The following is a 27,693-nucleotide window of genomic DNA, read 5'->3' on the forward strand; positions in this document are numbered from 1 at the left end:
AGTATCCCCAGCCAGGGTCTCTGTACAAATCACAAATGGGATGGGACTGCTGGGAACGTGCCTTGACCTGGTTTATTCTCCACCATCACTCTCATTCCATGGTTATGACAATGGGAAGGCTTGGAGTGGGGATTGTTGTGTTTTACCACAACCCTATCCTCAAAAAAAGTAGTTGGACTCACTGTGGTGAGAGAGCTGTGAATAAACTGGTCTTACTGATGGGGGTTTAATTATTCTGGTATTGACAAAGATGAGAATTAAAGGAGGAATCAACCTGGCGACTTCCACAGGCAGTAAAAAACAAGTTTATCTTTCACTGTGTATTGAGCTGGTAGCTATGATAAATTCAATAATGGTCTGTGGGTGTTTAGTGCTTTATGATAACATATCATTTGGCTTCAAGCCACCACAGTCTTAGGCTATGAAGCTAACAAATTAGACTTCAGACAGCATTATGTTGCTAAGCTCAAATATTCCCAGAAAGATGGTGGGAGAGGAGGGGGGAGAACAAGGAAGAAGTGATATTTAAAGCAAACAGAGTAAATAATGCAATCAGGTTGATCCCAGCAACAGCAAAGCTGAAAGTGATAATGGAAGTTACTGGAGTAAAGCAACAACATATCAAATATAGACAGAAAGCAATTACAAAAGGTATAATAGAAAATTGAAAGGACAAGCTAACTGATGTAAAAAGCTCACAAAAGCTCTGTAAACATTCAAGGGGGAAAAGTTGTTAATAATAATCCATGAAAGCTCAGGGAATACTAATCATCCTTGAGCTGTTCTTCATTTGTACAAGGACATATGGGCCAATTCCAGGTTTAAATAAATGACTGAATGACAGAGATTAAACTCATTGACGTTCTTTTCAAAGGAAAAAAAAAAAAAGAGAATTCTGGCATCAGTCAATAATGCACCAGAAATAGATTTACTGGAGTTTCAGAGATTTTTCTAAAGCCACTAATCTATCTGCAAGGAAAACATGACTTACCACACATAAAGTGAACCCACCACAGGGTGTGATGTGGGCCAGTGCTGTTGTGCTCAGCTCAGGAAATTTGCTGCCTTTTCAGGCCTTTTCTACATCACCCATTTTACTGCATTTACCTTTGCAAGAAGCCAAATTTAAATTACTTTCAGAGTGGACAAAAATAGAACTACAGATGCTGTACAAAACAAGGAATACTCAATAGCAGGAAAATTAGACACCAGTAATCTCAGGGTTCAATTCCACACTCAGCTTTTCTAGACAAGTCAGTTACTCAGATTTCTGGCAGAGTTTCTAAAGCCATCTCACCTTCAAAAGCCTCACTGCTTAGTGCACATTTCCTCAGCACAGGGGTACTCATTATTTAATAGAATTGCTAATTCTACAATTGCACTTCAAGTGTCTTTGTCTGAGGAACAAAATTCACATGAAGATGAACAGCAGCAGGAACCAAAGTGCTGCCTCAGATGGACAATGTTGAAGGCTCACAGATTTGCCTACTTATTTTCCCAGTATGGACATTTTCTGCTAACAAAGGAAAATACAAAAGGGTAACACCACAGCACTGAAGTGCCATGGCAGAGGATGGCCTGTTTGCTGAAATTTCATCTCTCTCTCTCCTTGGTAGATTAGAGAAGCTGGCAATGTTCCTATTCTGCTGAGTAAAAAGTAACCTGGTAGAAAGGGGGAAGCCTTGGTCACTTTATCAGCACATAAAGAAGCAACACAGATTTGAGAGATTTCCTCCTGAAATTCTGCCCTCAGTGGGAAGAGAAGCACTGAGCTCTATTTTAAGTATTTGTTTTCTTGCCTTTAAAGCACATTGTTGTTTTTTTTTTTAATTGCTGTATCTTTAACACCGGCAATGCTCATGCTAATCAAAAACACTTGTTCTTGGAGTGTGACAGACATCTAATAAAGAAATATAGAAATTAGGCTGAACCATCTATAAAGAAATTCTATAAAAATTCAATATTAATGATCCGTTTCAATCTTAAACAATAGATTTTTATGCATCACTGATGAATCAGTCAAATACATGTAATATTCATTGTTACTTTTGACAGAAAAAACAAGTAATATGCAATCTCTATCCAGAGGGCCTTTCTCTCATTTCCCACAGAATTCAGCCATTTGCCCATATTTAGCTCACCAAGCAAATAAATTAATCATTTTTTCACTACTGTTCCTGCAAAAAAGAATAATAAACACTAAGTCTTGAAAGATTTCCAGTAAATCAACATACCATGTTAGTCCCAGCCTGCATTTATTCTTTGCATTCACATAAATTAATCAAAGACGCAACAAGCAGCTTTAACTGATGTTTTCAGTAATTTGGACAGGGCCAGTGCAGCCAAGTAGTGGAGTCTTAAGAGCACAAGCTGGAACCTTGATGTGCAGAGTGAGTCAAACCTGGGCACTGCAGGCAGCAGAGGACAGCAGGCAGTGCTGACCCCAATGCCCCATTGCTGCTCTGAGTGCTGCTGCCCACAGCAGATCCTGCCTGTGCTCCAGAGCTCTCCCAGGGCTTGGTGAGGGGCTGGGGGCACTGCAGAGGGGCCAGGTACAGCCCCTGCACCCCCAGTGTCTGGCACTGCCCACGGACACAGACCTGTCTGTCTGTCCTGCTTCATGCTCCTGCCTCTGGGCATTGCAGAGACCACGCTCATCTTTCTGCTTGGGCCTGTGCGTCTGATTATTGGTTTCTACAAATAATTGAAGATACTGATTCCTTGGCATTTAGTTTTGTTTTAGAAAATTATCTCATATTTTAGTTTTCCCTGTTTTCTCAGAGCACAACTTCTCTGCCAAATGAGGAAATTCAAGATACAGTTTTTGTAGGAATTAACATTTCAACAGCAGATTAAACCCCAAAACATGGGACTCATAGTCAGCCACAAGTGTGATGCAGAAGGCAAAGAACAGACAATTTTGAGAAGAGACACTGGGCAAATTCTACATTTAGAATCACACATTAAATTAGCAAGAACTGTCACTTTTCTTATTTTCTTTTTATTAACAGCAGTTCCAATGTTTAAGTTCAATCATCAGTCAGTCTCACAGTTCAGAGATCAGAATACCTGGAACTCATTTGAGGCACATGGATATGTGCATTTCTTCCTCATACATTCCCCAAAGTAGCAATAACTTTCTTAACATTCACCAGCTCAAAATAGAAATGTACTGAAAACGTACAATTTATCATAAGTCTTAGAACACCTTGTCTTTTCCCCATATATTTCATCACAGCAATATGAAATTCAAAGTCTTTAAGGAGAGCATGACAATTTATTAGAGCTTCATCTCAAGCTCTATACATAATGCTTTTTCAACCTTCTACATTCTTGTTATGGTCCTGACAAATTTCCCTCTGAGAGACAGAATCATCACCAAATGAAGTTTTAATTATTTAGCCCTAAACTCTCACAAAGTGCAAAAAAAAATCAGGGTAAAACCTTCAGCATCCAAATTTCTAAGAAAGGTAGGGTTTGTAAGCTTAAACATTTAAATGTAAGGGGACTTTTATTTCAAGTACTGCAAAAGAGAAACATTGCCACTTACTGGCAGTACCAATGCCTTTGCACTATTTGTAGGCATTTATGTGCATCTTCAAATGCTCTGTTAACCTTTATAGTATTTGTCAATAAAAAGCCCCATTAACATTTAAACTGTGTATGTCTTCAAGCAGGAATCAAAAGAGAACCTGTAAGAAACAGGTTATTTATTACAGACTACATTATTGGGACTGTACACATTGGAGATTTCAAAGAAAGTCACATTCCTTACAGTTAAAAAACCCAAAAGGTAAAAAAAGGTTAAAAAAATATCAATCATTAATTGGGAAAAGGCTGAGCATGGCCTGAGCAGGAGATGTGACCACCAAGGGTGAATGGCAACACAGAGAACACAGTACAGCTTTGGGAAGGGTAGTGCAGCTTTGGCAAGAGTAGTGCAGCCAGCTGGAGCCACCTCAGGAACACTGGAGGAGTAAAGAGATCACACTGGACAGGAAACTAAAACTGAAACACTGCTTTTGCAGTAGGAACATCAGAACTTACCTGATATTAACAACTAACCTTACCTGACATGGAGAATTTGTCTTCATTGGGCAAAAACTTAATCAAAGATAACATAATCACTGGACAAGAACTGAAATCAGACAGACTCTTCAATCAAGCTGCTGAACTGGAAGTGACAATGACATAAGTCACCAGCCCACCTATGTCCCCTAAAATTCTGTTTCAAGCAACACTGATTTAGCAGAATCCCTGTGTGCTGCTTCTGTAAAGTGAGTATTTGAACAGGTAAGGAAAAATCATTCCAAAACCTAGAGACTGAAATTGAAATCAAGTATTATCTATTACCACTGTTTTTATAAATCATTAATAAGGACAGCATGACCTGTTCCAATGAAAAGAAAAAAAACAACATTAATTGTCTTCAAGTATGAGAGATGCACTCACAGTGACAGCAGAGGCATTCATTTAATCACTTTACAACACGGACATCTATAGACTCCATAGAAAATTTACAGCCAAAATGGAGCTAATGTGACAAATGGTGCTCGTGTAGCAAAACCAGAAAACGTCAAGTCTGCAAATTCAACAAAGATGTGTTTTAGTGGCTTTGCCTCCTCAGGCTCCAGTCTGGCAGAGCACCATTCAGCCAGTCCCTCCTGTCAGCTCACGTCCGTCGCGTTTTCTGTTTCTTGGTTTGTCGCTTTGCGTCCTCGGAGCCGCCGGTGTCAGAGCCTGCCTGGCCCAGGGCACGCACCCCCTGCAGCCTGGCTGTCAGCTGCAGCAGCAAGGGAATCAGCTGGGGAACACAAAAAGGCAAGCAAGTTGTGGTTACAGTGGTATGTAAGGGCTGAATGGTGTGGCTCTCTAGACTCGTAGCCCCAACCAGACTCTATTGCATCAATGGCACATCTATGGCAGCAAATCTGGGGAGGAATCAAACCAAACTTCTGGGAATTTCAGATAAACAATCACTTTAGGTTCTTAGTGAGAGGAAATCAAAGTGCACAGACAAATTTTATTTCTCTTTTTGGTACAACAGAAATCCAGTCATATCAGAAAAGACTAGACAACGATAGCTTGATAACAAAGACAGAGGGGTTGTATAGCAGGTATTTGTATTCCTCTTGAGAGCTCTTGAACCAGGGAGGGTATAAAGCTAAACAGACCAGACCTGAAGACTTGCAAGACCTCTTCCAGTCTGATTGTGCCTGAAGCCAATAAAACAATTATTTTCATTCCTATTATCACTGAGTCTGGTTATCTGAATTTTAATGATGCTGTATTGTTTTTTTCTCAGAGTGATCAAATAGGAAACCAAAATTCAGCCATAACACAGGAACTCACCTTCACACTAAGCTTTTTTAAAGGAAGGTAATTGTCCAAAAATATGGACCAAATCTACATTGCAGCTTTTCTTATATCCCATAAGGGGGCTGTGACTGCACCTCTGTCTGGATAACAAACCTCACTGAGCACATGTATCCATGGACAGGACAGTAACATTTGGGCAGGAGCAGCCCTGACCCACCTTATCGTGGTTGTACCCAGCCAGCAGCAGCAGCAGCGTCAGCGGTAACGCGATGTAAGACCCTTGGGCAATGTCTTGTTCAGGCAGCTTTCTCTGCAAACAGTGCAAATCATGGATTTTATTTTTTTTTTTTAAGTTGACTGTGAAATCTCTCAGCTCTAAGAAACATCAGCAATAGGATCATGAAGCACATCCAGCCCTTCTTATCTCACCTCCTTCCAAGTGCTGTTCTAGGATTTGCTTTACTTCCCACTTCAAAACCACCGCTGGATCAGTCACTCATGTATTACCCCTTCTGAGGTGTCTGCTTTGTAAAGCCAGTTCACTGATGGTCAGTCTGCACTGACAGTCAGCCTGGTGTGCTTTGGTTTACCTGTCCCATGCTGCCCACACCTCTGTGACCCCACTACAGCAGCCATGCCAGCACAGAACCTTTCAGGCACATCTGCACCCTTCATTTCCTGCTGCTGTTTCACATCCCTCTCCCATTCCACTGGCAACTGAACACACAGCAAATCTAAATTAGTGCCACTCATAAACCTCTTTATAGTTACACTAACAGTAAGCTTGGCCAAGAGCACAAAATACATGCAGGTTATAACACCAAATACTGCTCCCAAGGTGAACATTGGAACATGAAAATATTTAGTACTTACAGTGGGACTGAAGACCAGTGTAATGTGTTTATGATATCCAATGGCAGTGAAAGAAACCTGAGGCAGAGTGTAGTCATACTGTGATTTAGACAATGTAGAATCCAGGAGCACCACATAATTCTGTGGGTAAAAAATACACTCAGGCTACAGCATCAGGAGCAGTCCAAGATAAAATCACATTTAAAGGCAAAGGACAGTTAAACAGGCTTCAAATCTTCCAAGACACTGATTAGTGCAGCATGAATACAGCTCTGCAGACACAAATTACACTTCAGTGTCCTTAGGGAAAAGAATAAAGTGATCTCAGCTAATTTTCCAGCAACATTCTTACCTCTCCATCTCGGAGTAGTGGTGGGAAGTGAAAAAACAGGGATAGGCCTAAGTTGACTGTATGAATTGGGTTGTCAAGATTTTCACTTTTATAGAGCTTCACCTGTAAGTGAAGGAAGAAGCACAAACAAAGCATTTCCAAGCCTGCACCATAATAGATATTTCAGACATCCCACACTTTCAGGGATAAAAGCATTTCCAAATTCTTCATGTGTTTTTATAAACAGAAAGTTGTCAAGTAAGAACACCTGGAAATGTTCTAATCTGGGATGTGAAAAGTCACAAAAGAGTCTTTTTATAGAACTTGAAATAATTTCGGAACAGCTGCTGTCTGACATTTTCACACAGCCAGTGTATGAGAAGCAGTCTGTGCTGTGGAGCACAAAACTGCTCTCACTCACTTGTGTCTGGACCCAGTGTTAGCACAACTTTCAGAGACAAGAATGCCTGCACTGGAGGCCAGGGTGATGACATGCACCCTTCGACAGCACACATGCAGTACATGCAACACAAAACCCCACCTAATATGAAGAAGGCACAGGCTTGGATAACTTCCATATAATCAGATTTTAACATCAATTCCTCTTGCTTAGGCTGAATTGCAAGGTTTTAAATTTCCCCAGGAAGATGGGACACAAGCTCAGGGGCTTTCAGTAAGGTGACACATTTTCCCTTCACACCTGCTCTGAGTGTTGGATCCTTTGGATGTCTCCCAAAAAACCCAACAGCTTAGCAATGAGATCTTGGCAGGTGAGATGCATAACAAACTAGTGTGAAAGAAATCTGAGCACTGCATTTATATTAGTAGGTAACATTTTATGGAGCTTTTAAACCTGAGAAATGATACTGTAACTCCTACCCCACTAACACCTCTTGCAGACACTTCCAGCATTTGTGCCCTAAGCCAAAAGGATCAGAGGTATTAGCAAGCTTTTTCAGACCACAGCACAGTGTCTGAATTTTGAAAATTTCAGTTTTCCTATCTGTCTCATACTGTCTATTATAATGTACTTTTAAATTCACATGTCTTGTGGTATCACTGAATTCACATGGTATCTTCAGGTTTTGACATACAGGTCAAAAATTTCAGGTATTTCAGGAATTAATGCAGTTCTCTGATACAAGGGACTCATTTAACCCTTGCTGTTTTGATGCCCCTACAGACAAAGCATCCCTAATCAGGGAAATATATCCCAAAATGTACAGGCCAACCAGAGAAGGTATTTCTTAAATATATTCCCATGAAAAATGGAAACATTAAAGCAAAACATCAGAAACACTGCAATCTTCATTCAGTGTGGAATTCAAATTCACCTTCATTAAACTATTAGTTCTAATTTGAATTAAATGTGTGCTCTGGCTACTGAACCATTTCCAGTGACCCTGCAAAACAAAAATCATTGTGAAAGCAGTAACAAATACACTTGACAAAGATGAAAGGCTTGAACTTACACATAAAGTGGAGAGATATTCAGAGGCTGTAATTACATTTCCACTTAAATCAAACTGATTAATTTGCCGGAACGCAATAATATTAACGTCATCAATGTCACTGTTCCCAACCTGCAACAGAAAACACACTCAGGTTTTCACCAAAAACTTTGGTTTTCACCAAAAGAAGGACAGTTAACAAAGGACAGCAACACAACTGTTAACACAGCACAAACATTGCTGATCATTTTAAACAAAAAGTGGATTTTGTTCTATACTAACCACATGGAAGCTCAAAGCTTTTTCACTGCAAGTCCCTGCTCTCCAGAGTGCACAGCCTGCAATTGCAGACTTGGGCATTAGCAGCATGAGGCTCATGACATTAAGCTAAACTAAAAATGGAAGTCTCAAAAGCACAAACTATTCTGGAAAAGGCTGAGGTACATCCACAGGACTGCCTGATCTCAGAACATTGGTCTCAGTATTTTGTACCTGTGCTGAGAAATGCACAGAGATGTTTATACAGTTGATTCATGTGGAGTATTTAACAAGATTCCACCAGTTTTCAATGCAAAGTTACTACTACATTTTATAAAGATAAAAGTGCTAGTCCAAATTATAATTTCACCTACATCAAGACTGCATGATTTGGACCAAATAAAACATAACAATATTTCTCTGTCCATAACTAAATACAACTGTAGGACAATATGACAATTTATGACATCCTCAAGCTACCACTGCTTTGTTCCACATCAAAAAGAAATGTTGAAAGGAATTCCATACATTTATTCTCTTGTTTCTGGATGCACAGTTTTCATGGCTGTGAAAGAATCCTTTTCACTTGTTTACTGTTTGGGCTTTATCTCACTTCAGTTTTGAGCTATGGTGCTGACACACAATATGGGGTCTGTTTTTAGGCAGCTAACTTGCTGAAAAGCACTTGTCTAAACAGAATGCCTTCACTACACTGCTGCTGACAGAACAGACAGAATGCCTTAGACAGACCCATTTCATATTTAAGTGATGCTACAAAAAACGAGAAAAAATTACCTCAATTGCTCGATGCTGTGGTAAAGCTCTTTCAATGTGATCATTGCCTTCAGCTTTGAGTTGGACATGATACACACAGCCAGGCTGAAAGCAAAATTCAGATGATAAATCCCCACACTGAATAATACATACTTTAATTTTAGAGAGCAGTAAAGAGGATTTTCTGACACTCCATTTAAGATACACCACCCAAACAGATTTTACTCTATGCAGTTAAAGTTTTCCTTATCTCAAATAGAAAATTCAGCTCAATAACACTATTAGGAGTGTTTACTGTCAGAAAATAAGAAAATGCTCTACAGAACTTTCATTGCTTTGTTGCATCACAGTTTTAAATCATCTGCTGTGATGAAGGAAAACACAGGATTAAAATCTGATCAAACATTGCCTTTTACTTTAGGAAATTGTTGGTTCTTTCCATAATAGTGCCATAAATTCAGCTTCCCCATTCCCTGAAGAACAGCTTACTTCACATACATGCTGTGCAACCAACATCACACACACACACCCAAAGTCCTGCTAAAAACAGGTTGTTGGTATCTTCACAGGAGAAACTAAACACCTCCCCAAATTCTTTCGCCTATGAAAATTCCCTGCTGGTCACCCAAGCCCTGACCAGGGGATTGTGTCCTGTCACACCAAATGCTCAGTGTTTGTGGAGCCCAGCACAGTATGCTGCCAGCAAGTTCACAGACTTACACCAGAAGCTTTTCTCTTCCCCTTTTCTCAGGCTCAATGTTCACTACTTGACGGTGTTTCTTCACACAGAGAGACTCAGGGCAGTCTGAGTTGGCAAACATGACGGGAAAACAGAACCCAGTGGCTACTGAACAGAACCCATTTCACTGCTCCATGGTCACAGTGACAAAGAAATGACAGACCCTCCTCCTCCTCCTCCTTACCCGAAGGCCACGGAGCCTGAATTTGCCCTCCTCATCAGTTATTGTGTCCTCTCCATAGATGCTGCAGTCCTCCTGTCCCACAGCTTCCACTGACACTCCCTGCTCAGGCTCTCCATTTAAGGAGGAAACTGTGCCATAACAGCTGGAGGTATAAAGAGAACAGTTGCTACAGATATGCAGATGTGGTTTAAATAAATATTTTAAAGACATTTTAGTGTTATAATTGATGGTAAAAGTACTTATGTATTTACCACAGCATGAAGAAGAAAAGGGGTATTTATAATGTATGTGTAAAACAGTTTAAATCATCAGAATCTGCTGCAGTTCAGAACACAACTTTAAGAATCCAAGTTTCCTGGACTCCATCAACAGCAGTTGTTTCTTACCCCTGAGGGTAAGGAAAGCAGGGATCCTGATTCAGATATCTGAATTGGTCTACCATATCCAGAATAGTCCTCTCTTCTCCCACTGGAGGCAGCACAAACCACTCCCAGTGCCACTGAGACAATGCTTTCATAGCCATAGTTCCTCCTATAGCTCTGCCATCTGGGCTTAGCTATATATCCACAACCATGAAAAAAGGCCAAAAAAGTACTTATACACAGCATACTTAAGATAAATTGAGACTTGGAAAGTCTCCTCCAAACCTGCAAGAACAGAGGTGTGCTGGGAGGAAACACATGTGGCATAACACATCCTGATACAGCCCATAGGATTTTCCATGGATTCCAGCTCCACTGACCTGTAAGCTGTTCTGTAACCAGTTATCTGGATTTTGAGATTTTGTCCTTCCTGCACTTCAATCATTTGTGATGATGGTTCAAACCGAAATTCTTTCATCATGGGTTTAAAGTAATATTGCCCTGGGCTCTGCAAAGAGACACAAAGCAATCTGTTTACTCACAGTGATGCAAAAACTCACAAACTCCAAACAAATATGCTTTGCAAGAGCTCTCTGGAGAGATGAAGTGCTCTGCTCCAACCACAGGTTAAACCTGTCACAAAATGTGAGCAGGCAAAAACAGGGAGCACATTGGACAATAAACTGATGGAATTCCACCTGGTGACAAAGTGTAAAGAGAGAAACTACAGCCCTAAAACGTTACCACAAGACCTCAAGGACAGGGAAGTGACCACAAAAGAAGGATGTCTGCAAAGAAACCATTCAAGCATGTCTATGCACATATAGATCAATAATTTAATTAGATTTCCTTCCCCCTAAAGACTCTCCAATGATTCTCAACAAATTGGCTTGTTTCATGTTTACAGACTGCAAATTAGTAACTGAGATCAATCAACATCATCTACAACCTGTTGGGGAGAAACCTCCTGCCATGTTAGATTTCACATCTTTCACTTGCTAAGATTTTAAGCGCTGTTTATTCTCAGGGATCTGCATCTCTCATGGTGGTTAGAGTTTCAAAGGACACCTGGCACTCAGGAGAGCCCTGTTTGGGAGGGCAGAGTGACACAGCCCCACACACAGCCATGGGCAGAAGAATCATTTCAACTCACCAGATTGGAAAATGTCAGCATGCCATCGTCCTGTGTGAGGAGGTTGGAGCGAAACACCCCTCCACTGAGGGACAAGAGAACTCCAGCAAGAGCCTGGTCATCCTCTGATTTGATCTGTTTTTGAAAAACCAGTAATTTTAAGTGTAAAGCCCCTTGCAGAGTGCACACAGAGTGGGCTGGCTCTGAGTACTCAGCTGTGAGCAGAACTCACCACATCTGTGCTGCCCCTCCTGCCAGACCACAGGGCTGCAGAGCCCCCTGCTCCCAAGCCCTGGGCACTCACAGCCCATGGCACACCATGTGCAGCCATTCTCTACCACTCCACAGAACACACAGGGAGGCCACAACAAAGCACCCCAAACACTGGAGCCAAGCCCTAGCTGGACTAGACTACACCTTGAGGGATAAAACTCATTAAAACAGGGTGGTACAACTCTATAAAAGCAAATTTGGAATTTATAAATCTTGTAAAGTATCTTCTGCATGGCAACTCATGGTCTACAACTGAGCTCATCCACTGAGATTTGTCTCCTCATGACAAAAATTATTATCCAAATAATAATAAATTATCCCAAAATCCCACACCTATTTATATTTGGAAGACATGGATTAACTTTTTGCCTGTCCAGCTCCAACCGCACACACTATTCATTTAGAACCCAAAATGTTCAGAACATTACCTCAAATGTCACCCCAGCAAGAGCAAAAGCTTTGAAGTCTCCAACTGTTCCCTCTACTGCAGTCAAAACAAAACCTTCCTTCTGAGCAGTGATTGTGTATTCCAGGTCACTGTGGAGTGGCCCAACACTTCAAATAAAAGGAGAACAGAACTTGTTTCAGAAAGAACACTTGGATATCACATACACATTGGCAAGTAACACTGCATTTTAACTAAAGAATCCAAGGTTCAAAACCAATCTGCACATTACCTGTAAGTGCCTTTGTCATCAGTGAAAACTGTGATAAGTGCAGAAGTTGCTCCCTTCTCACTAATGGCAATCTCAACACCTTCCAATTCAGGATGAATTTGCCCTTCCAGAAATAGGCCTGCTTTTCCATGAATCTCTATCAGCTTCCCAGGACAACTCTCTTGGTCATTGTGAAAGGGATTTAAGACAAAAAAAAAGGTTGAGTCACATGAAAAGAGACACTTAACATTTCCTTGTGATTTCAAACAAAATATGTTCACTTAAGAACCTGAGGACATGATGGACACTGACCTAACAAGCAGCATAAATAACTGATGATAACCCTGACAATTTTGAAGTTTATCTTTTTTTGTGAATATTTTTTTACTGTAATCTAGTGAGGGGAAAAAAAAAACTTTAAGAGGAACTTGAATTTGCTAACAAATTCAAAATAGGAAGCTTGTTTTTGCACAACTCTTTTTCTAAGTGGCAGTACTATGAACAATTCTAAGAATCTGGTGTAATACTCAGAATCCTGGCCTTCCTCTAGTGCTAGGTGGTTTTTCAGCACTTGGAAGAATATTCTGCTGATAAAAACTGTACTTGCATCCTCTATTAAATAACTTCCAAATTCCAGAATTAAACTGGCTCAAAGAAACAGCTGCAACTGAAACTTCCCTAACATTACTTTTCGAGTTATTCATATGTTTATCTACATACATTTCAATCATAAAAATCCAATCTTTTCAAACAATAAATTATTTACCTCCACTAACAACTGCTTCCACATAAGGTGGGTAGAAGAGCAGCTCTTTTGATGATGGTGTTACAGTAATTTTCTCTCCAGACCTGTAAAACACAAATAAGATATAATTAGAGGAAAATTGAATTAGCAGCACTCATTGTGTCACTGTCCTGTTTGACAGAAACACCACGCAACAGTACTAAGAACACACCTTGTCCATTACTGGAGCTTGGTATTACCTTGCCCAATATGAAAATTCATATAAGAAAGGTCCTTGGAGCTCCTCCACCATCTCTTGCACTGGTGGCTTTGTTCCCTCCTCCTCCTGCCCCTTCTTTTCCCTCTCCTGCCGGCGGCTCTCGATTTCCGCCAGCTGCTGCTCCCGGCGCAGCTCCTGGACAGACCTCAGGGGCCCCAGCACCAAGGCAGGCTCGCTGTCAATGGAGGACCTGAAAATATGGAGAAAACAAAATCATCTCCTGTCCTGTATGAGAAAAGAGCTTGTTGTATCTGTTAATTACTGCCTTTACACCACTACAGACAAGTCCCAGGGTGTTTATTTAACCTATGGTAAATTTTTAGGCAAAAGGATCAGTTTGCAACAGTGCCTTTAACCAAGACTTACACTAAAAGAGAAAGGCTGGAATGTCAAATCTGAGAAAAAGCTTAATACAGAAAGTACAAAATAAATAAAAATACTACTAAGCTTGGTTTTTTTCCAGAACTAGGAACTTCTGTCTCAGAACCTACCTCTCACGAGCAGAGAATACAAGGAGACAATAACTTCTATCACACATAAATACTTCCAAGAGCCAGAAATTCCCAGGAAAATCACCTATCTGCCCTATTCATTTGAACTACCCAGCTATTTTGTCACTGTCCACTGAACAGATTACTAGATAAATTCAACTAAGCTCTCAGAATCAGCTCAGAATAATGCATTTTATTTCACTCTCTCTGATCTTGCATCCTCTCTTTTCTAGCACTTTCTTCTAGACTCCAATCATTCTTTGTATCTTATCAACACTCTTCAACAGTCTGAATTCTCAGTCAGGACTGAACCTAAATGACCACAATCACTTTTCCTACAGCCACTTTAGATTACCAGGATAGGTCTGTCTCCTGCTTCAGCCTTCACCCATATTCCAGTGTTTCTTTTTAAGAGACATAGTTATTATTGCTCTATCACACTAAGTTTCATCAAGGCTTTATATTCTTTCTCTGCAGTCCAGACACAATACAGAAAGATGTAATTTTTTTTTTTTTGTCTGAAAGCCTATTAAAAATTTGTACAGGCACACACAATCTCAAGACACACATAATACATTACTATAGTCTTATTTTTAAAACATACCAAGCCATTATCAAGAACTGAGGAGAATCAGCTTTGCTTTTGGTTGAGGTTGGTTGGGGTTTTTTTGTTAACTCAAAGTTAAAGGGTCACAGCCATGGATCTGGTACACAGACTTGTAAAAACATGGCTTGCTTTTAAACCCAGAGCTGTTCCCTTTATGTTGATGGCACTTCACAAACTGGAATTCAGCTGAAAAGCTTGAGGCAGGATTGATCAGAGATATCTGTGGCAACTAAGCTGCCTTCAAAGCACTGGCCAATAGTCTCCAAAAAGCCAACAAGCTGAGAAGGTTGGTACAATATTCACCTCCTCACTGAGTTGTTTTTAGAATCCTAATGGCTCTCTGCTGTCTCACTGTCTCCTTTGCAGCTGCTGGAGTTGCCCAGCAGTTGCAGTGATGGGGTCATTAATGTTGGAGAACTCGAGGCTCTGCAAGTAATGTTCTCTGAAAAGATGTTTTCTGCACTCAAAAAAGCTTGAGAATCCATAGCCTAGAACAAGTAGACACCAGCAGAGTATCAATAAAAACACTCATCATTACCAGACACTTTCAGGCAGATCTGGCACCTCATACAATTAAAGCTGTTCACAAATCAGTGCTCCCTAGTGAGCTGTCTGTTCAGCTAAACATAAATTGGTGCATTAGTGTGCAATCACTCTGCATGTTTTTCCTTTTATAACCCTCCTCACACCAGTTACAATGCTCTAAAGCAGCAGACTCTCATTCTGAGTAAAGAAAAAAGGGAACAAATATATGCCAGTGTCTTAAAGAGCTCAGACCTAAGCTAAAACAATACTCCCAGAATTCTGAAACATCAGTTCATTAAAGTATATAAAAACTCAAAAAATCATTCCTTTTAACCAAGACACAAATGTAGGGAGGAGCAATGTTCAAATGATGAGAAAATGCTCAAAATGAGGCTGGACTTATCTCTCTCCAAAGAACTCAAAGCACATCTTAGCATTAAAAACCTCTTGCAGCCTAGGCTAGGATGCCATCCCCTTAGAAAGCAGCCACTGCAGCACTAAAACTGGAGTAAAGTTTTATGAGAGAAATGTCTTTTTCTTCCACTTTTTATAGCCCCATGATTTCTTTGTCCTTACTTAATGGTGACAGTCACATCCATCAGTTTATCAGTTACAATCGTGCCAAGGACATGGTGGCGAACTGCAGTGAGCGTCAGGATACTGGGAGAGGACCTGCACATCGAAGGAACAAAGACATGAATTCAAAATCTCCTTCCCAAATAAACAAATCTTACTTAGCAGAGTCTGTGCTCTCACCCCTGAGACTGAAATGCTTTATAAAAGATGATACAGATGACACAGCAAAGCTCTAGTGCTGGGATGGTCATGTCTTGGAAAGGGAGCATTTCCTAATTTGAGCCACAAAGCAATCCCTTCCCTTGAGCCTTCTGCTTCCTCTCAAGCTAAAGCTGATTTGATTGATTTCATATGTCGAACTGTCATCAAACACATTACCAGACCATAATCTATAAATAACTAATAAATTTGCCTGACCAAGGAAGATTAGCACTGCTTACTTGTGATAAGGGTGAACATTTATTCAGCTTGCAAAAAATGGGGTGAGCAGAATCTCACCAACAGAAGGTCATGGCACCAGTGACATGCAAGAGTGCAAGGGCCTCTTAGAATCTTACTGTCCTATCTTTTGCCTTTTAGCTCTCAGAAGTGAGCAACAATTTTCACTGAAATAACTCTTCTGTGTTACAAAGCAAACCCAACACTAAACAGACAGAAAGCTGACAAAAATACCCATCTAAAATAACTAAAGCCTCTTTAAACTCTCTCATTAGTTGATTTTTGTTACGTTTAAGATAGGAAGGGCAAGAGAACATGAGTGAGACACCTTGCCAGAGCTTCCCTCTACACATGCTGCCCTGCTGAAAGCAGGCAGGAGAAGGGAGCTTTATGGAGAATCATGCTGTAGGTGAAGGGGAGGAACAGTCACACTCACGTGTCATAGGTGTAATACTCGTGCTCAAACTGGTGGCAGGAGCGTGGGGTCACCTCATACACACCTACAAACAGCAAGGCAAACAATGACCACTGAAAAAGTCAATTTTTAGAGCAGAGATATAGAAACAACTGCAAAATTTGACTGTGTATCTGCTGCCTTTCACACAGACACCTTATAATGTGTCTGACAAACAGAACCTATATGAATGAGATTATTTTAACAAGACCTTCATTTATCAAAGATTAAATACTTCCATCACCAAGAAAAAAAAATAGTAACATTTTATTTCTGGAATCTAGATTTGGTGAAGGACTAAATAGCAGAAGAAATGGAGAATTCTAAAAACTTAGAACAGATTATTTATATACAGATGTAATTAAAACAATGCCTTTCAGAAACCACAACAAATTTTCTGTTTAGTTCCCAGTAGTATTAGCTAACTGGTTATTTTTCATTTTAAAACTAATATTTTTAAGCTTTTACCTGGCTTTGAAAGACAGAATCTATTAACTCCTTTGGACAGGTTATAAACACCAACATTCTCTGGTCCATTTCCATCCTGATAAAATTCCTGTGAAGCCACAGCACAATTCACTATTAACAACTACCAAACAACAAAATGAAAACACTATTTGCCTAAAGATACATCAATGCCATCTCTTTTGTAACACGTAACATCTCAAGATTGTTTTACTTAAAAGACAAATCTTGAAGCACTCTAAACATCAATGTTCCATGCTCTGTGACCCTCTAGAGACAGGAGAAAGCCTTGATTCCAAACATAACCCAACCTGCCTTCAGAAGGTCATTAAAAACATACAAGAACATTTGTTTCCTACATACCAGTGTGATTGCATGAGAAAGAGAACACCTCAGCATATATCCAGTCTGCCTGAATTCTACTCCTGACACATCTTCCTCCAACACTTCCAGTTCCAAAGATTTATTCTTCCAGCACCAGTCTTCATGTGCAATGCTTACTGGAATATACACCACACAAAGCCTTTCAGAAATGTAAAACCGAGTAAATAGGGGCAGGTTTTGGGATATGAGAAATTTGTGTCTCTCTAGCTTCCCTGGCAATAATCTGCAAAGGTAAATACACAACAATGCCTGTAGTAACAGACCTGGCTCTCAGCACTGCAGCATCACCAGGAACCCAACACATTTATCAGGAAAGCTGTGCTATGAAAAGGAATAATGAAGCCTGGCCACCCTGGAAGGCTCCTCAATGGGCACTACCATTCTGACAGGCAAAGCAGCCTAGAGGACATCACAACCTAACTCAAATTTAATCTGGTGGAAAGATGTTCCCACTCCTGTACAAAGAGTGCAATCTATATACTCCTTCTACACATTTCCCTGGAAAACAATTTATTTTCACAGGCAAAGGCAGGCTGGCCAAAATACAGATTGTTCTCAGGAGCAGCACTCTGGAAGCAGAATTAGAGTCTGTCCCTGTTCTTAGGCTTGGGACAAGCTAGTTCATGATAATGCCCACTTCCCCCACACCAGCCATGCAGACCCTAAAACTCAGGAGAGCAGTAACCTTTGGGCTCACAAAGTGTTAAACATCCAACATTAAGAAAACCTGATGCACTGTTGTAAGGTATTTTTCCAGATTCTCTCAAGTCTCACAACTGTGTTGGGCATGCTGCAAAAGGTGTCCGTGACAACAGAAGTGCTCAGATTAGGTCACAAATTGAGCTGCCAAGGTGCCCCCAAGCAGTTCCCCTGCTCCTACCTTTGTACTTGCCCGGGAGCACCCCCTCGAAGGTGAAGGGCACCGAGTCCTTGCTGCCCTGCAGCTGCAGGCTGCGCTTCTCCCCCTGGCGGCTCACGGCCTGCAGCGTCACCGTCAGGTCCCCGCACGCGTCTGCCAGGGAACACAGCCCGTCAGGGGCACCCCAAACACTGCCAGCCACACCTAAAGGAAATGTCAGCCCCCTCCCAGCACAGCATGCTTCCTGTTAAAACTTGTTTCTTAGGCATATATCCATATATCATGGGTTTTTGCATTCTGTAGATTTTGAGACTGTTAATCATATTCTTTTATCTAATGGAAAAAATGAACCTGAGAGCAACATGAAATCCCTGGGTTCACCTCACTCTGCAGAGACTTAAGAGCTGAGTAAACACCTGAGAGGCAGAACACAAAGTGCAGGAGGATTCAGAGAGGAAAAAGGAAGGGTAAAAATGACAAAAATCAGGCTCCAATCATCATCTGCTAAAATCAGTGGGTAATCAAGGAAAATAGCAGGAGAGAGGAACCTTAGACTAAAATAAGACAAAAAGCTTATGAAAGAAACAGAGGTTGAAAGCTTCTACCAACAGCTTCAGCATCTATCCTACAGTTTTTACGTGCACTGCTTTTTTCTTTTTCTTGTAAACTTCTTTTTCCCCTCCAGTATTTCCCTGATTGATGTATCCCAAGCAGCAGTCAGGACCATTTCCTTCCAGAACTCACCCATCTTCTGAGGAAGGAAGACTTGCTTATCCCTAGCAAGTATCAAAAGGAAGTACATAACTTTACTCCAAACTTACTAGGCCACAACATCTCCCAAGGAGAGCTGCTTTTTCTATGTGCTGCAAGTTACATTTACTTATCTGCTGATGGGACCAACCATAGTAAGGGTCTTGATGTCAACAACACTCACTCACACATGCAGTGCTGAAGTTCTCCATTCCATTGCCATTTCACTTTCACAATGGACTTACCTAAACAAGAGATCTTCCCTGAGACAGATGCCAGAAACTGAGAGAAGGTCACATCCATCACTGGTCTGTCAGTAACAGTGACAGGGAACATTTTGGGTTTCAAAGCCAACCCTGCTCTGGTCTCAGCCTCTGGAATAATTACCTGTGGAGTACATGACATCAAGGCATCACCACCTTGCAGACATCAGTCCAAAAACACCCACTCTGCTGTCTTCAATGCATTTATCAGAAATTAAAAAATGGAAATCTACTGTAAATCCCAGGCAAAGCAAAACCAGCCTCTCCAACATGCTTTCCAAAATTTCAAAATCTTCTAAAACACCATGACAGTCCTACAATGAAGAAATGAAAGCTCATTCTCACCTGAACATTGTATGCACCCGATTTTGCCTTGAAACAAAATGCTCCATGAGAGTCAGTTTCTGTTGTAACCAGTGATGCTTTGTCTTTGTCTTCAGGTGTCATGGTCACCTTGTATTTACTGATCTGTTTGACTGTGTCAGGGAATCGAGTAACTGAGATGCGGCCACACACACTGAACCTGTTACATAAAAGCCACTCATCAGAACAAGTATCTTGATTTGACAAAGATGATAAAAAAAAAACCCCTTGTTTTAGAACTTCCTTAAAAGTAAACCTCACTATGTTGAGGTAATAACACCTGAATTGGAAAGGATTTCTCCTGAAAGAGAGATTTGCAAGCAACTTGCTTCAATCTTCCCTGCCCCCAACCCAAGCCCTTTTTCCTTTTTTTTTTTGTTTTGTGCTAAGCAGGCAACGCATTTAGGATTTTGTGTTAGGCAGGCAACAGATTTCTCCCCTCAGGTTTTAAATAGTTTCAAATGTTCTGTGACAAAAACTTAAAATATGATAGGTAATCCACTGGAACACAACCTTGGTACACCTACACTTGTGAAAGCACAAGACAAGATGACAAATTAGAAGCTGGTAAGTTTTGTTCATTGCCTTCAACAGCACAACATATTTAGTTACTGAATAAATTGTACCCCATCATTTAGCAGCACACAGGGTTTTTTCTAATTGGCTGACTATGTCTGTACGAGCTGACAGCTATTTGACTCAGTAAATTCCAAGTTTTCACTTCTCCAGAACACTGCCACTATTTCCTCCTCTGAAGTCCTGGACACAGAACCACAGCCCTTTCATCTTCCTCAGCTCAGGCTGTATCTCTCACCACCGCACAGCCTTAGACACACAGTCAAGGCATCAAACAAGAAAAAAAACAATTCAGGTAAGGCAACAATGACCTTGAGAGTGAGCAGTAAAACGCAGAGGTTTGGTACAGCACTGCACCAGACAGCTGTGTGACTCCAGATACCCTCCTTCTGTGCAAGAGTCAAGTGGCAGAAATCTTCTCTGTTGCTTTCTTGGTTCACATAACATTCTAAAATTCCTAATTTACCCATGCCTTAGTGTCTTCACTTGCAAGGAAGAGCTTATTAAGAGGATGCTCTAAACCTGACCTATTATTGAGCAAAATACTGCATACAAAACATGCACTCATGCTGCCCTATTTACCTTTAATTTCTTCAGCAACATTTAGCTCCTGACAACACAATTCTGGGCATGGCATGGAAATGATCACCCATCTTCACAGCCTCATCCACACATCAAACTGCATTTTCATCCTGACACCAATCCTTACCCTGTTGCAATGATGTTTGCCAGCTGAGGTGTATTTGGTGCAATCTTCACAGTAATGGTATCAAAAAACAGGTGTTCCTTCCTGGCATGAATTGTGTATGTACCTGTTGTGATGTTCTCAAGGCGGAAAGAGCCATCAGCTTTTGTCTTCACTGTAACAAACAACAAGAGTTAAAAACCAGAGCATATGTTAACCTTGTGTATCAACAGATCCAGAGGACATGCACTGCTTTAGGCTATTTGTAATTCATATTACACATAAAATAGTTTTATGCTTTTTTACTAGATGAACCTTCATTTCTGTATTTTAAAGTACAATCTGGCATATGGTTGAAAGCAATTAAGAAATTTTCAACTGCCAAACAAATGAATATTTAATGCTCTCATCTAAACCAGAAAATGCAAAATTTATCAACTGCATGAAATGCACTTCAATATTTCAAATAAATTGCAACAAAAGCAGTGTATTGTCTTGAAGGGTTAATTCCACATCATACACTAGTCCTGTACTTGAGTCTTATAAAGGCTTCCCTGTAGTAACAAAGAGCACTGCATACCTTTAATCTGATTGTTCAGAGTGACAGTGGCATCAGCAACTCCTTCTCCTTCAGGACCATTCAACACCCTGCCTGTGACAGAGAAACCCATCACATGGAAAACAGGCTGAAATGGGAAAAAATCAACATCATTCTTTACTCAGGAAATGCAAACACACACCTACAGCAATCAACACCGTTTTCTCCCCACACACATATAAAGGAAACTTATTTACAGCTCTAGGAAAAAAATGTACCAGGATAATCACTGTGAAAGTACAAAGTGATCTCCAGGCAAACTGCTCCCCTAAGTACAAAACACACATTCTCAATTTATCTGCACTGGTACAGCCCAGAGGGCCACAGTCACAGATCATAATGCCATTACACAAGGCACTCTGGAAACCAGGAAAACCTACAGGCCCTTCTCCAGAGATATGACAATCTCAACAAGGAAATACAGGCAGCCTGGAAGATTACTGCCTGTTTGCAACACTGACATGAGAGTGAACATAGCAGACAGCTCTGCCCTATTTTGTTTCTTCCTGCTAAAAGAGACCAAAGTACAGAAACACAGCACAGTACTAGAAACTGTCTTCTACCCGCTGTGCATAAACAAGTGCCTTCAACTTCTTACAAAGTTTTTCCACAATTCAGCTGCTTTCTGCTAAAATCAGTTAGGCTTTTACAGGAATGAGTGGCACAAAAGGATTATTCCCTCTGGAGGCCTTACCTCAATCTGTAAACTGTCATGCTCTACAAGGAAGTCCAATCTGGATGGAGCAACATCAAAGGTGATTCTCTCTCCCCTGTAGAATGGGATCTGAAAGAAGACACATGGCTTTGACTCCCAAGCTGTGATGACAGAATGGTTTTCCTCTACAATGCTTCATGTTCTTACTGACATCAGGCACCTCTACCAAGGGTCAAATGAGCTGTAGACCTCCTGGAAATTACTCAGAGGCATGGAGACACAAATATGGGCAATATTTCAAGACTGATGGAAACCATGAAATTATCAGAAAAGAAGGAAAAGTAACTCTCTAGTCAGAATGCAGCATACTTGGATGTGCAAGAGCTTACAGACAGGAGACTGTATGATTGCTAGAAGGATTAAAGGAATGAGAGAAGCCTGAATCCCATTTGTAGAGCACAGACTGAGAATGCAGGAGCATCACTCCAGGCAGTGCGCAGAGAACATGCTCCCACCACATCCAGATGTGAGAATGGGAACAAAAGGAAACAATTTAAAGGGGAGGAGGTACCAATAGCACATTCTGGTTTAGAAAATTAAAGTTAACAACCCACTCAATAGAAAAGCAGTGAATTTCTAGTCACTTACCACAGTGTATTTCCCACTTGGCAGAGAAAGGAAGCTGAAAGATCCATCTTCTTTTGATACAACATTGCACAAATAGGATAAAGACTCATCTCTTGATTGGAACCCATCCACAGGAGAAATACTGCAGCCCACAACATCCTGTAGTAATAAATGCAATACAACTTTCTGTCTCAAAGAAGAATACAGAAAGTAATTGGGGAGGAAGAGGGATACAGGAGGGTTCAAAACACTCAACTGTGAAAGACTGATGGGAAGTATAATGTATAGGTAAAACAGGAAAAAACAGCAAATAATCAACTTTATGGTAACAAGGACAGACAACTGGAAAATTCAACATCCCCAAAACAGTACTATGTGTCTTAAGTGACTTCAGTGCTGTGGACAGGGTTAACATTGCAGAAGAGAGCTCAGCTCTACATGGCCAAATGTTTCACACTCATTTCTTAATGCATTTGTAAGGTGGCAATAGAAGCTGTGGAACTTTGTCTTCCCATCAAAAGGGCAAAGAGTAATAAAGATGTCATTCTGAAGACAAATTACAGCTACTGTACAATGAATTATGAAATAATTCCACGGAGGTCATGTTGGATTACAAGGGCCTTGTTAGGGAAAAAAAAGAAATCACACAAAAGAACCAAACACAAAAATACAGTTTAAGAGACCGTACAAGCCAGTGAAGGACAGATGAGTATCAGGGCAATATGAATCTAAAAGCTATTTGGTTCTTCTTATTTATAGCCATACTCATGTTGAAAAGGTACTGATCAACCATTACCTCTTTGGAGACTGAAGAGGAGAAAAGGAGAAACATGACCCCTTTCATGGGTTCTCCATCACTCCTCACAGACCCAGAGACGTTGTAGCCTGCAACAATCAGGGGGCTGGCAGCGTAGGCATTGGAACTTGTCACCCGCACCACTGTCCTGGCCTGAAATACAGAAACAAACATTTTCATCAAAAGCAGGCACCAGGTCTCATTTGCAGCACCTAAAAACAATCAGAGACTGCACATTCAACAACAGGAACAGAAGCCAGAGCAGCAGAACTCAAAGAGGGTCTCCAGGCTACTCAAGACACTCAAGAAACTAAAGCAAAGATACTTTCTAAAACATTGTTTTTCCTGCATCACTGATTTAGGAAATGGTCAGGATATCAGAGCTCCTCAAAAAACAAGAAGTGTGGGAGGGAAGGATTTGAGCTACAATATTCTGGCAAAATGTATGGGATAGAAGATGGAAAGCAAAAGCAAAAGCTCCTTTTGTCCTTCCCTGGCTGGCTTCGCTATCTCCAAACTGGGTCTGTACGAGGCAGTTTCTTGACTACCTGAATTAGATGTAGAAAAACTGCAGTAATCCTGTCCACCCACAAAGCCCCCTCCTCACTCTAACTGATCCAGACAAGGTCTAGCAGATCCATCCTCTCTATGCAGGCAAACCAGAACTTGTGTAGGTTCTCACCTCTTTCAGCATCCAGGTAGGATGTGATGCAAAGATTTCATATTCGCCAGGAAGCACTTTAAAGAAAGCAAACCTGCAAGGCAAGAAAGGGATTATCTCTTCAGAAACAGCCACAAACATCTGTTCACAGAAAAACAATTCAGACTCTATTCACATGTTAGAAAAAATACTTCAGAATTCTTACAGTCCCAGCCAGTATGGCAGAATTGAAAGGATTCTGTGCAAATGAACAGATGAATTAAGTATGCACCACCCACACTCACTTTCCTCCAGGTTGTGTAATAGTTGTTTGTATGTTTATGTCACTGCCAGCATTTCTCAGTACAACCTGAACTCCAGCAGGACCTAATGTCTGACCTTTGCTGAGAACCTGTCAAAATAAAAAGAAACAGAAGTATAAATGAATGAAAATAACATGTAGAGCTGAATTTGAATGTGTTTATGAAGGTTGAATTAGCATAAAGTGGAATAAATGAAGATTAAGGAGTCTCACCTTTCCATTCACAGAAAATCCTGTGAACACAAAGTTAATATCACCTCCCTTTGTGCAAATGTCATTAATGCCATCCACATGGATGTCTACACTGGTTGGTTCTGGAAGAGAAGAACGATGAAACAGCATGAGAGTTAGTGAGAGAGCAACCACAAAGAAACTCTGCTTCAGCTTTCCACAACTGCCACAGAAGTTTATTCATTCCAGCATGGCAAGTGTTGCTCTAGAAGCCTTTCTTCAGCACAGGTAAAGCAGCCCCAAATCCCGACTCTGAAAATCCTCCTTCCCTCCTCCCATTGCAGCCATTTCTGTCAAAAGCCCACATTCCTTCAAATCAGTTCAAGGGTTACTTTGTCAGTGTCTACCACCCAGCTTTACCTTCCCCAGGTACAGTAAGCACATGTCAGTTATTGAACCATGCAGTATGGTTTAGAGGTTAGGAAAAGTGCTCCGTTTTTCCTGCCAGCTGCACGTTAGAGATAAGTCCCACACTGCAGATACAGAGTCCTATTGTAAGAAGACATACAACCACTTACCAAAACTCCACCCTAGGGGAGGCTCAATCTTAAGAATGAAATCCCCCTGAAAAAATAAAAAGCAATAACTGTCTTTATTGATCTAAATTTAATTTAGCTAACAAATGAGAAAGAAAGAACACAAGCATCATGCTGCAGAGAGGAACACAAGACTCGGGTGCACCAATATCCACCATTCTCCTTTCCTCCTGCTTATGTTCAAAGCAGCTGCCATATCTACCCAGACAGGCTGGGATGCTGGGCTCACATCCAGCCAAGAGCAGAAATTAAGTATCACCGTGTTTATCCTGCTTCCAGCACAAACCTGGCTCACAGTCAAGCAGCTCAGGGCTAGAAAGGGTTCAAATCTACCTCCACCTGCCCCAACAGATGTGCTCTAAATCAGCCTTTGATATTTCCATTGGGTCATCCTCGACCATTCTGCCCAAACATGGGATATCAACATTCCAATCCTCTTAAAAGCTCTGATCCAAAAGGGTATTGATCAATACAGGGATCCTATTCATATCACAGAGCACCACATGTGTTCTGCCACACATATTCTGAAGTTCATCCCTGGAAAGGCTCAAAGGCCCAAGAATGAAATCACCAGGATCAGAAAGCATGTTACATTCTTAGATTGGGAAGGGAAGGAATTATTTGTTGGCTGGACTACATAACCTTCAAAGGTGCCTTCCAACCCAAACTGTTTTGTGTTTCTATCTCTGAAGCCTAAGTTAACTCCTTAAAAGAGCAAAAACACCTTGGCTTGTATTTTATTTAATTTGAATGTAAACACCTTTCCCATCTAAGCGGACATCAAATTACTGACACGTTCTGAGTCTCCTGGATCATTATTTCCATTAAACATTTTTAATATCTGTAATTAACCATTCAGGTTATTTTCAATTCAGTCATACCAAAACACCTTCTCATATACATTTTTTTCCATTTCTATAGGTATAAAATCTGAAAGCTTTATCTGTACTCTGCAGGAACCTGTACTTTTTGTGCAGTATTTGTACAGTTACAGCACACAGCTGCTGGCAGGAATTCAGGCTCCCAATGTTGCAGTCATTCCAATAAACAGTAAAAACCCAATACTGCAGCCACAGTTAGCCTTTTCTCTTCAAAATTAGCACTGGGAAACGAAGTCGTTGCTTTACAAAAAAGAAACAGCTGAAACTTTGATCCAAACCAAACTAAGTGATGTCCTGATTCAAATGTTTCATGGGTGGGTGTTGCTCTGAGATTGAATCTGCCGGCAGATCGAGGTGGAGGCAGCTGCTGCCTCCAGCTCAGAGGGGACAGTGCAATATTTGTGGGGTATTTGTGTCTTACCTTGTCATAGAGGGGAATCATGAAATACCCATTGTTCGGAGCACAGTCTGTCTGGTATTTCAGAGTACCATGTTTTGTATATAACTTAATCTAAAAGAAACAAACAAAACAGACACAAAGATATATTTTAAAAAAGGCGAGGAGTGCTGGAACCAGGCACTTTCTAACCCAGCGCTGTAACACAGCAGCAGCAGCCGTGCCAGGGGGCAGCAGGACACGGTTTATGGCACGCAGGCTGCAGAGTGCCAGGGTGAGGAAGAGCCGCAGCTCCACCGCCACCGGTGACCGCGGCCCGGGCGGCAGCGTCCGGCACGCCCGGCAGGCAGCCGGGACCGGCGGGGCGGCGGCGCCCACCTCGATCAGGGAGTAGTTGATCTCCACGTCGGACTTGACGAAGCCGCCGCAGCCCACGACGATGTCCTCGGAGCCCCGCGCCAGGGCGCAGCACAGCGCGCAGAGCAGCGCGGCCGCAGCCCGGGGCCGCATCCCCTCAGCGCCGCCACCGCCCGCAGCCAGCGCTGCCGGAAGGGCCGGGCCGGGCCGGGCTGGGCCGCCACAGCGCCTCCTGCCGGTCCGGAGGGCTCCGGGCGCTGCCCGGGGACGCCCCGCTGGACCCGCCCTGGCCTGGCCCCAATCCCGGCCCCATCCCGGTCCCGTCCCGGTGATACCTCCAATCGGGATTATCCGTCCCCAGCTGCCCCTTCGCACCCTTTGTAGGCGTAGCTGGTGCCAGGTCACTTCGACAAAATAAATTCTTTTCAATAAAGAAAATAATTTGTGTTTCAAGCACTGCGTAAAGTTGTATCTCATTAATATAAATATGCATCAGGTAGGAGGAGAATATGTCTTAGGTGGGCGTGTTCATGTAAATTTTACTGTGTTAAAAATATTGGTGTTACCCCCTTGGCGTGCTGAATTTGTGGAAAGAATAAACGAAATCTTTTATAAAATTCACGCTGCGTCTGTGCTTAGAGAGCTCCTATAAGCGACGATCCCGGGGGCTCCGAGAGCGCGCTGCTGCTGCCGCTGCTGCTGCCGCCGGACTTTGGCCGCAGCGGGACGGGGCAAACGCGGCCGGACGGGGCTCTGAGCAGCCGCTCCCACGCCCGCCGGGACCGGAGCTCTGCCCAGCGAGGGAACGGCGCCGGGCACCGGCCGAGGGTCCCGGGAGGAGCGCCCATGGGTGCGGACACTGCGCTGTGCGGGCCCCGGGAC

General features: G+C 41.7%; 1 protein-coding gene across 1 annotated transcript; it reads right to left on the reverse strand.

Moving 5' to 3' along the window:
* Window positions 1-2,981: 2,981 nt before the first annotated feature.
* On the reverse strand, window positions 2,982-26,984 carry LOC131090106 (BOS complex subunit NOMO1). The gene is made up of 31 exons (XM_058035235.1): window positions 26,833-26,984; window positions 26,479-26,568; window positions 25,159-25,204; window positions 24,623-24,723; window positions 24,393-24,499; window positions 24,130-24,202; window positions 23,448-23,600; window positions 22,673-22,810; window positions 22,064-22,153; window positions 21,352-21,457; window positions 20,796-20,946; window positions 19,493-19,670; window positions 19,130-19,271; window positions 18,156-18,287; window positions 17,255-17,391; window positions 16,895-16,982; window positions 16,409-16,472; window positions 15,535-15,630; window positions 13,316-13,525; window positions 13,098-13,180; window positions 12,353-12,512; window positions 12,104-12,230; window positions 11,424-11,537; window positions 10,651-10,778; window positions 9,909-10,050; window positions 9,007-9,090; window positions 7,975-8,085; window positions 6,524-6,625; window positions 6,193-6,312; window positions 5,537-5,629; window positions 2,982-4,804 (listed from the first exon to the last, which is right to left on the reverse strand). The coding sequence occupies exons 1-31, from the start codon at window positions 26,962-26,964 to the stop codon at window positions 4,673-4,675; spliced, it is 3,630 nt and encodes a 1,209-aa protein (XP_057891218.1). The 5' UTR covers window positions 26,965-26,984; the 3' UTR covers window positions 2,982-4,672.
* Between the last annotated feature and the right edge of the window lie 709 nt (window positions 26,985-27,693).

This window comes from Melospiza georgiana, chromosome 16 (genome assembly GCF_028018845.1).
Source record: "Melospiza georgiana isolate bMelGeo1 chromosome 16, bMelGeo1.pri, whole genome shotgun sequence".
NCBI classification, from domain to species: Eukaryota; Metazoa; Chordata; class Aves; order Passeriformes; family Passerellidae; genus Melospiza; species Melospiza georgiana.

Excerpts from the sequence above, each read along its gene's own strand:
- LOC131090106 (XM_058035235.1), bottom strand. The coding sequence starts at position 26,964 with ATGCGGCCCCGGGCTGCGGCCGCGCTGCTCTGCGCGCTGTGCTGCGCC. Across the intron at positions 26,569-26,832 it reads TCAACTACTCCCTGATCGAG|ATTAAGTTATATACAAAACA; the intron begins GTGGGCGCCGCC and ends TGTTTCTTTTAG. Across the intron at positions 15,631-16,408 it reads GAGTATTACACCTATGACAC|GTCCTCTCCCAGTATCCTGA; the intron begins GTGAGTGTGACT and ends TTCGATGTGCAG.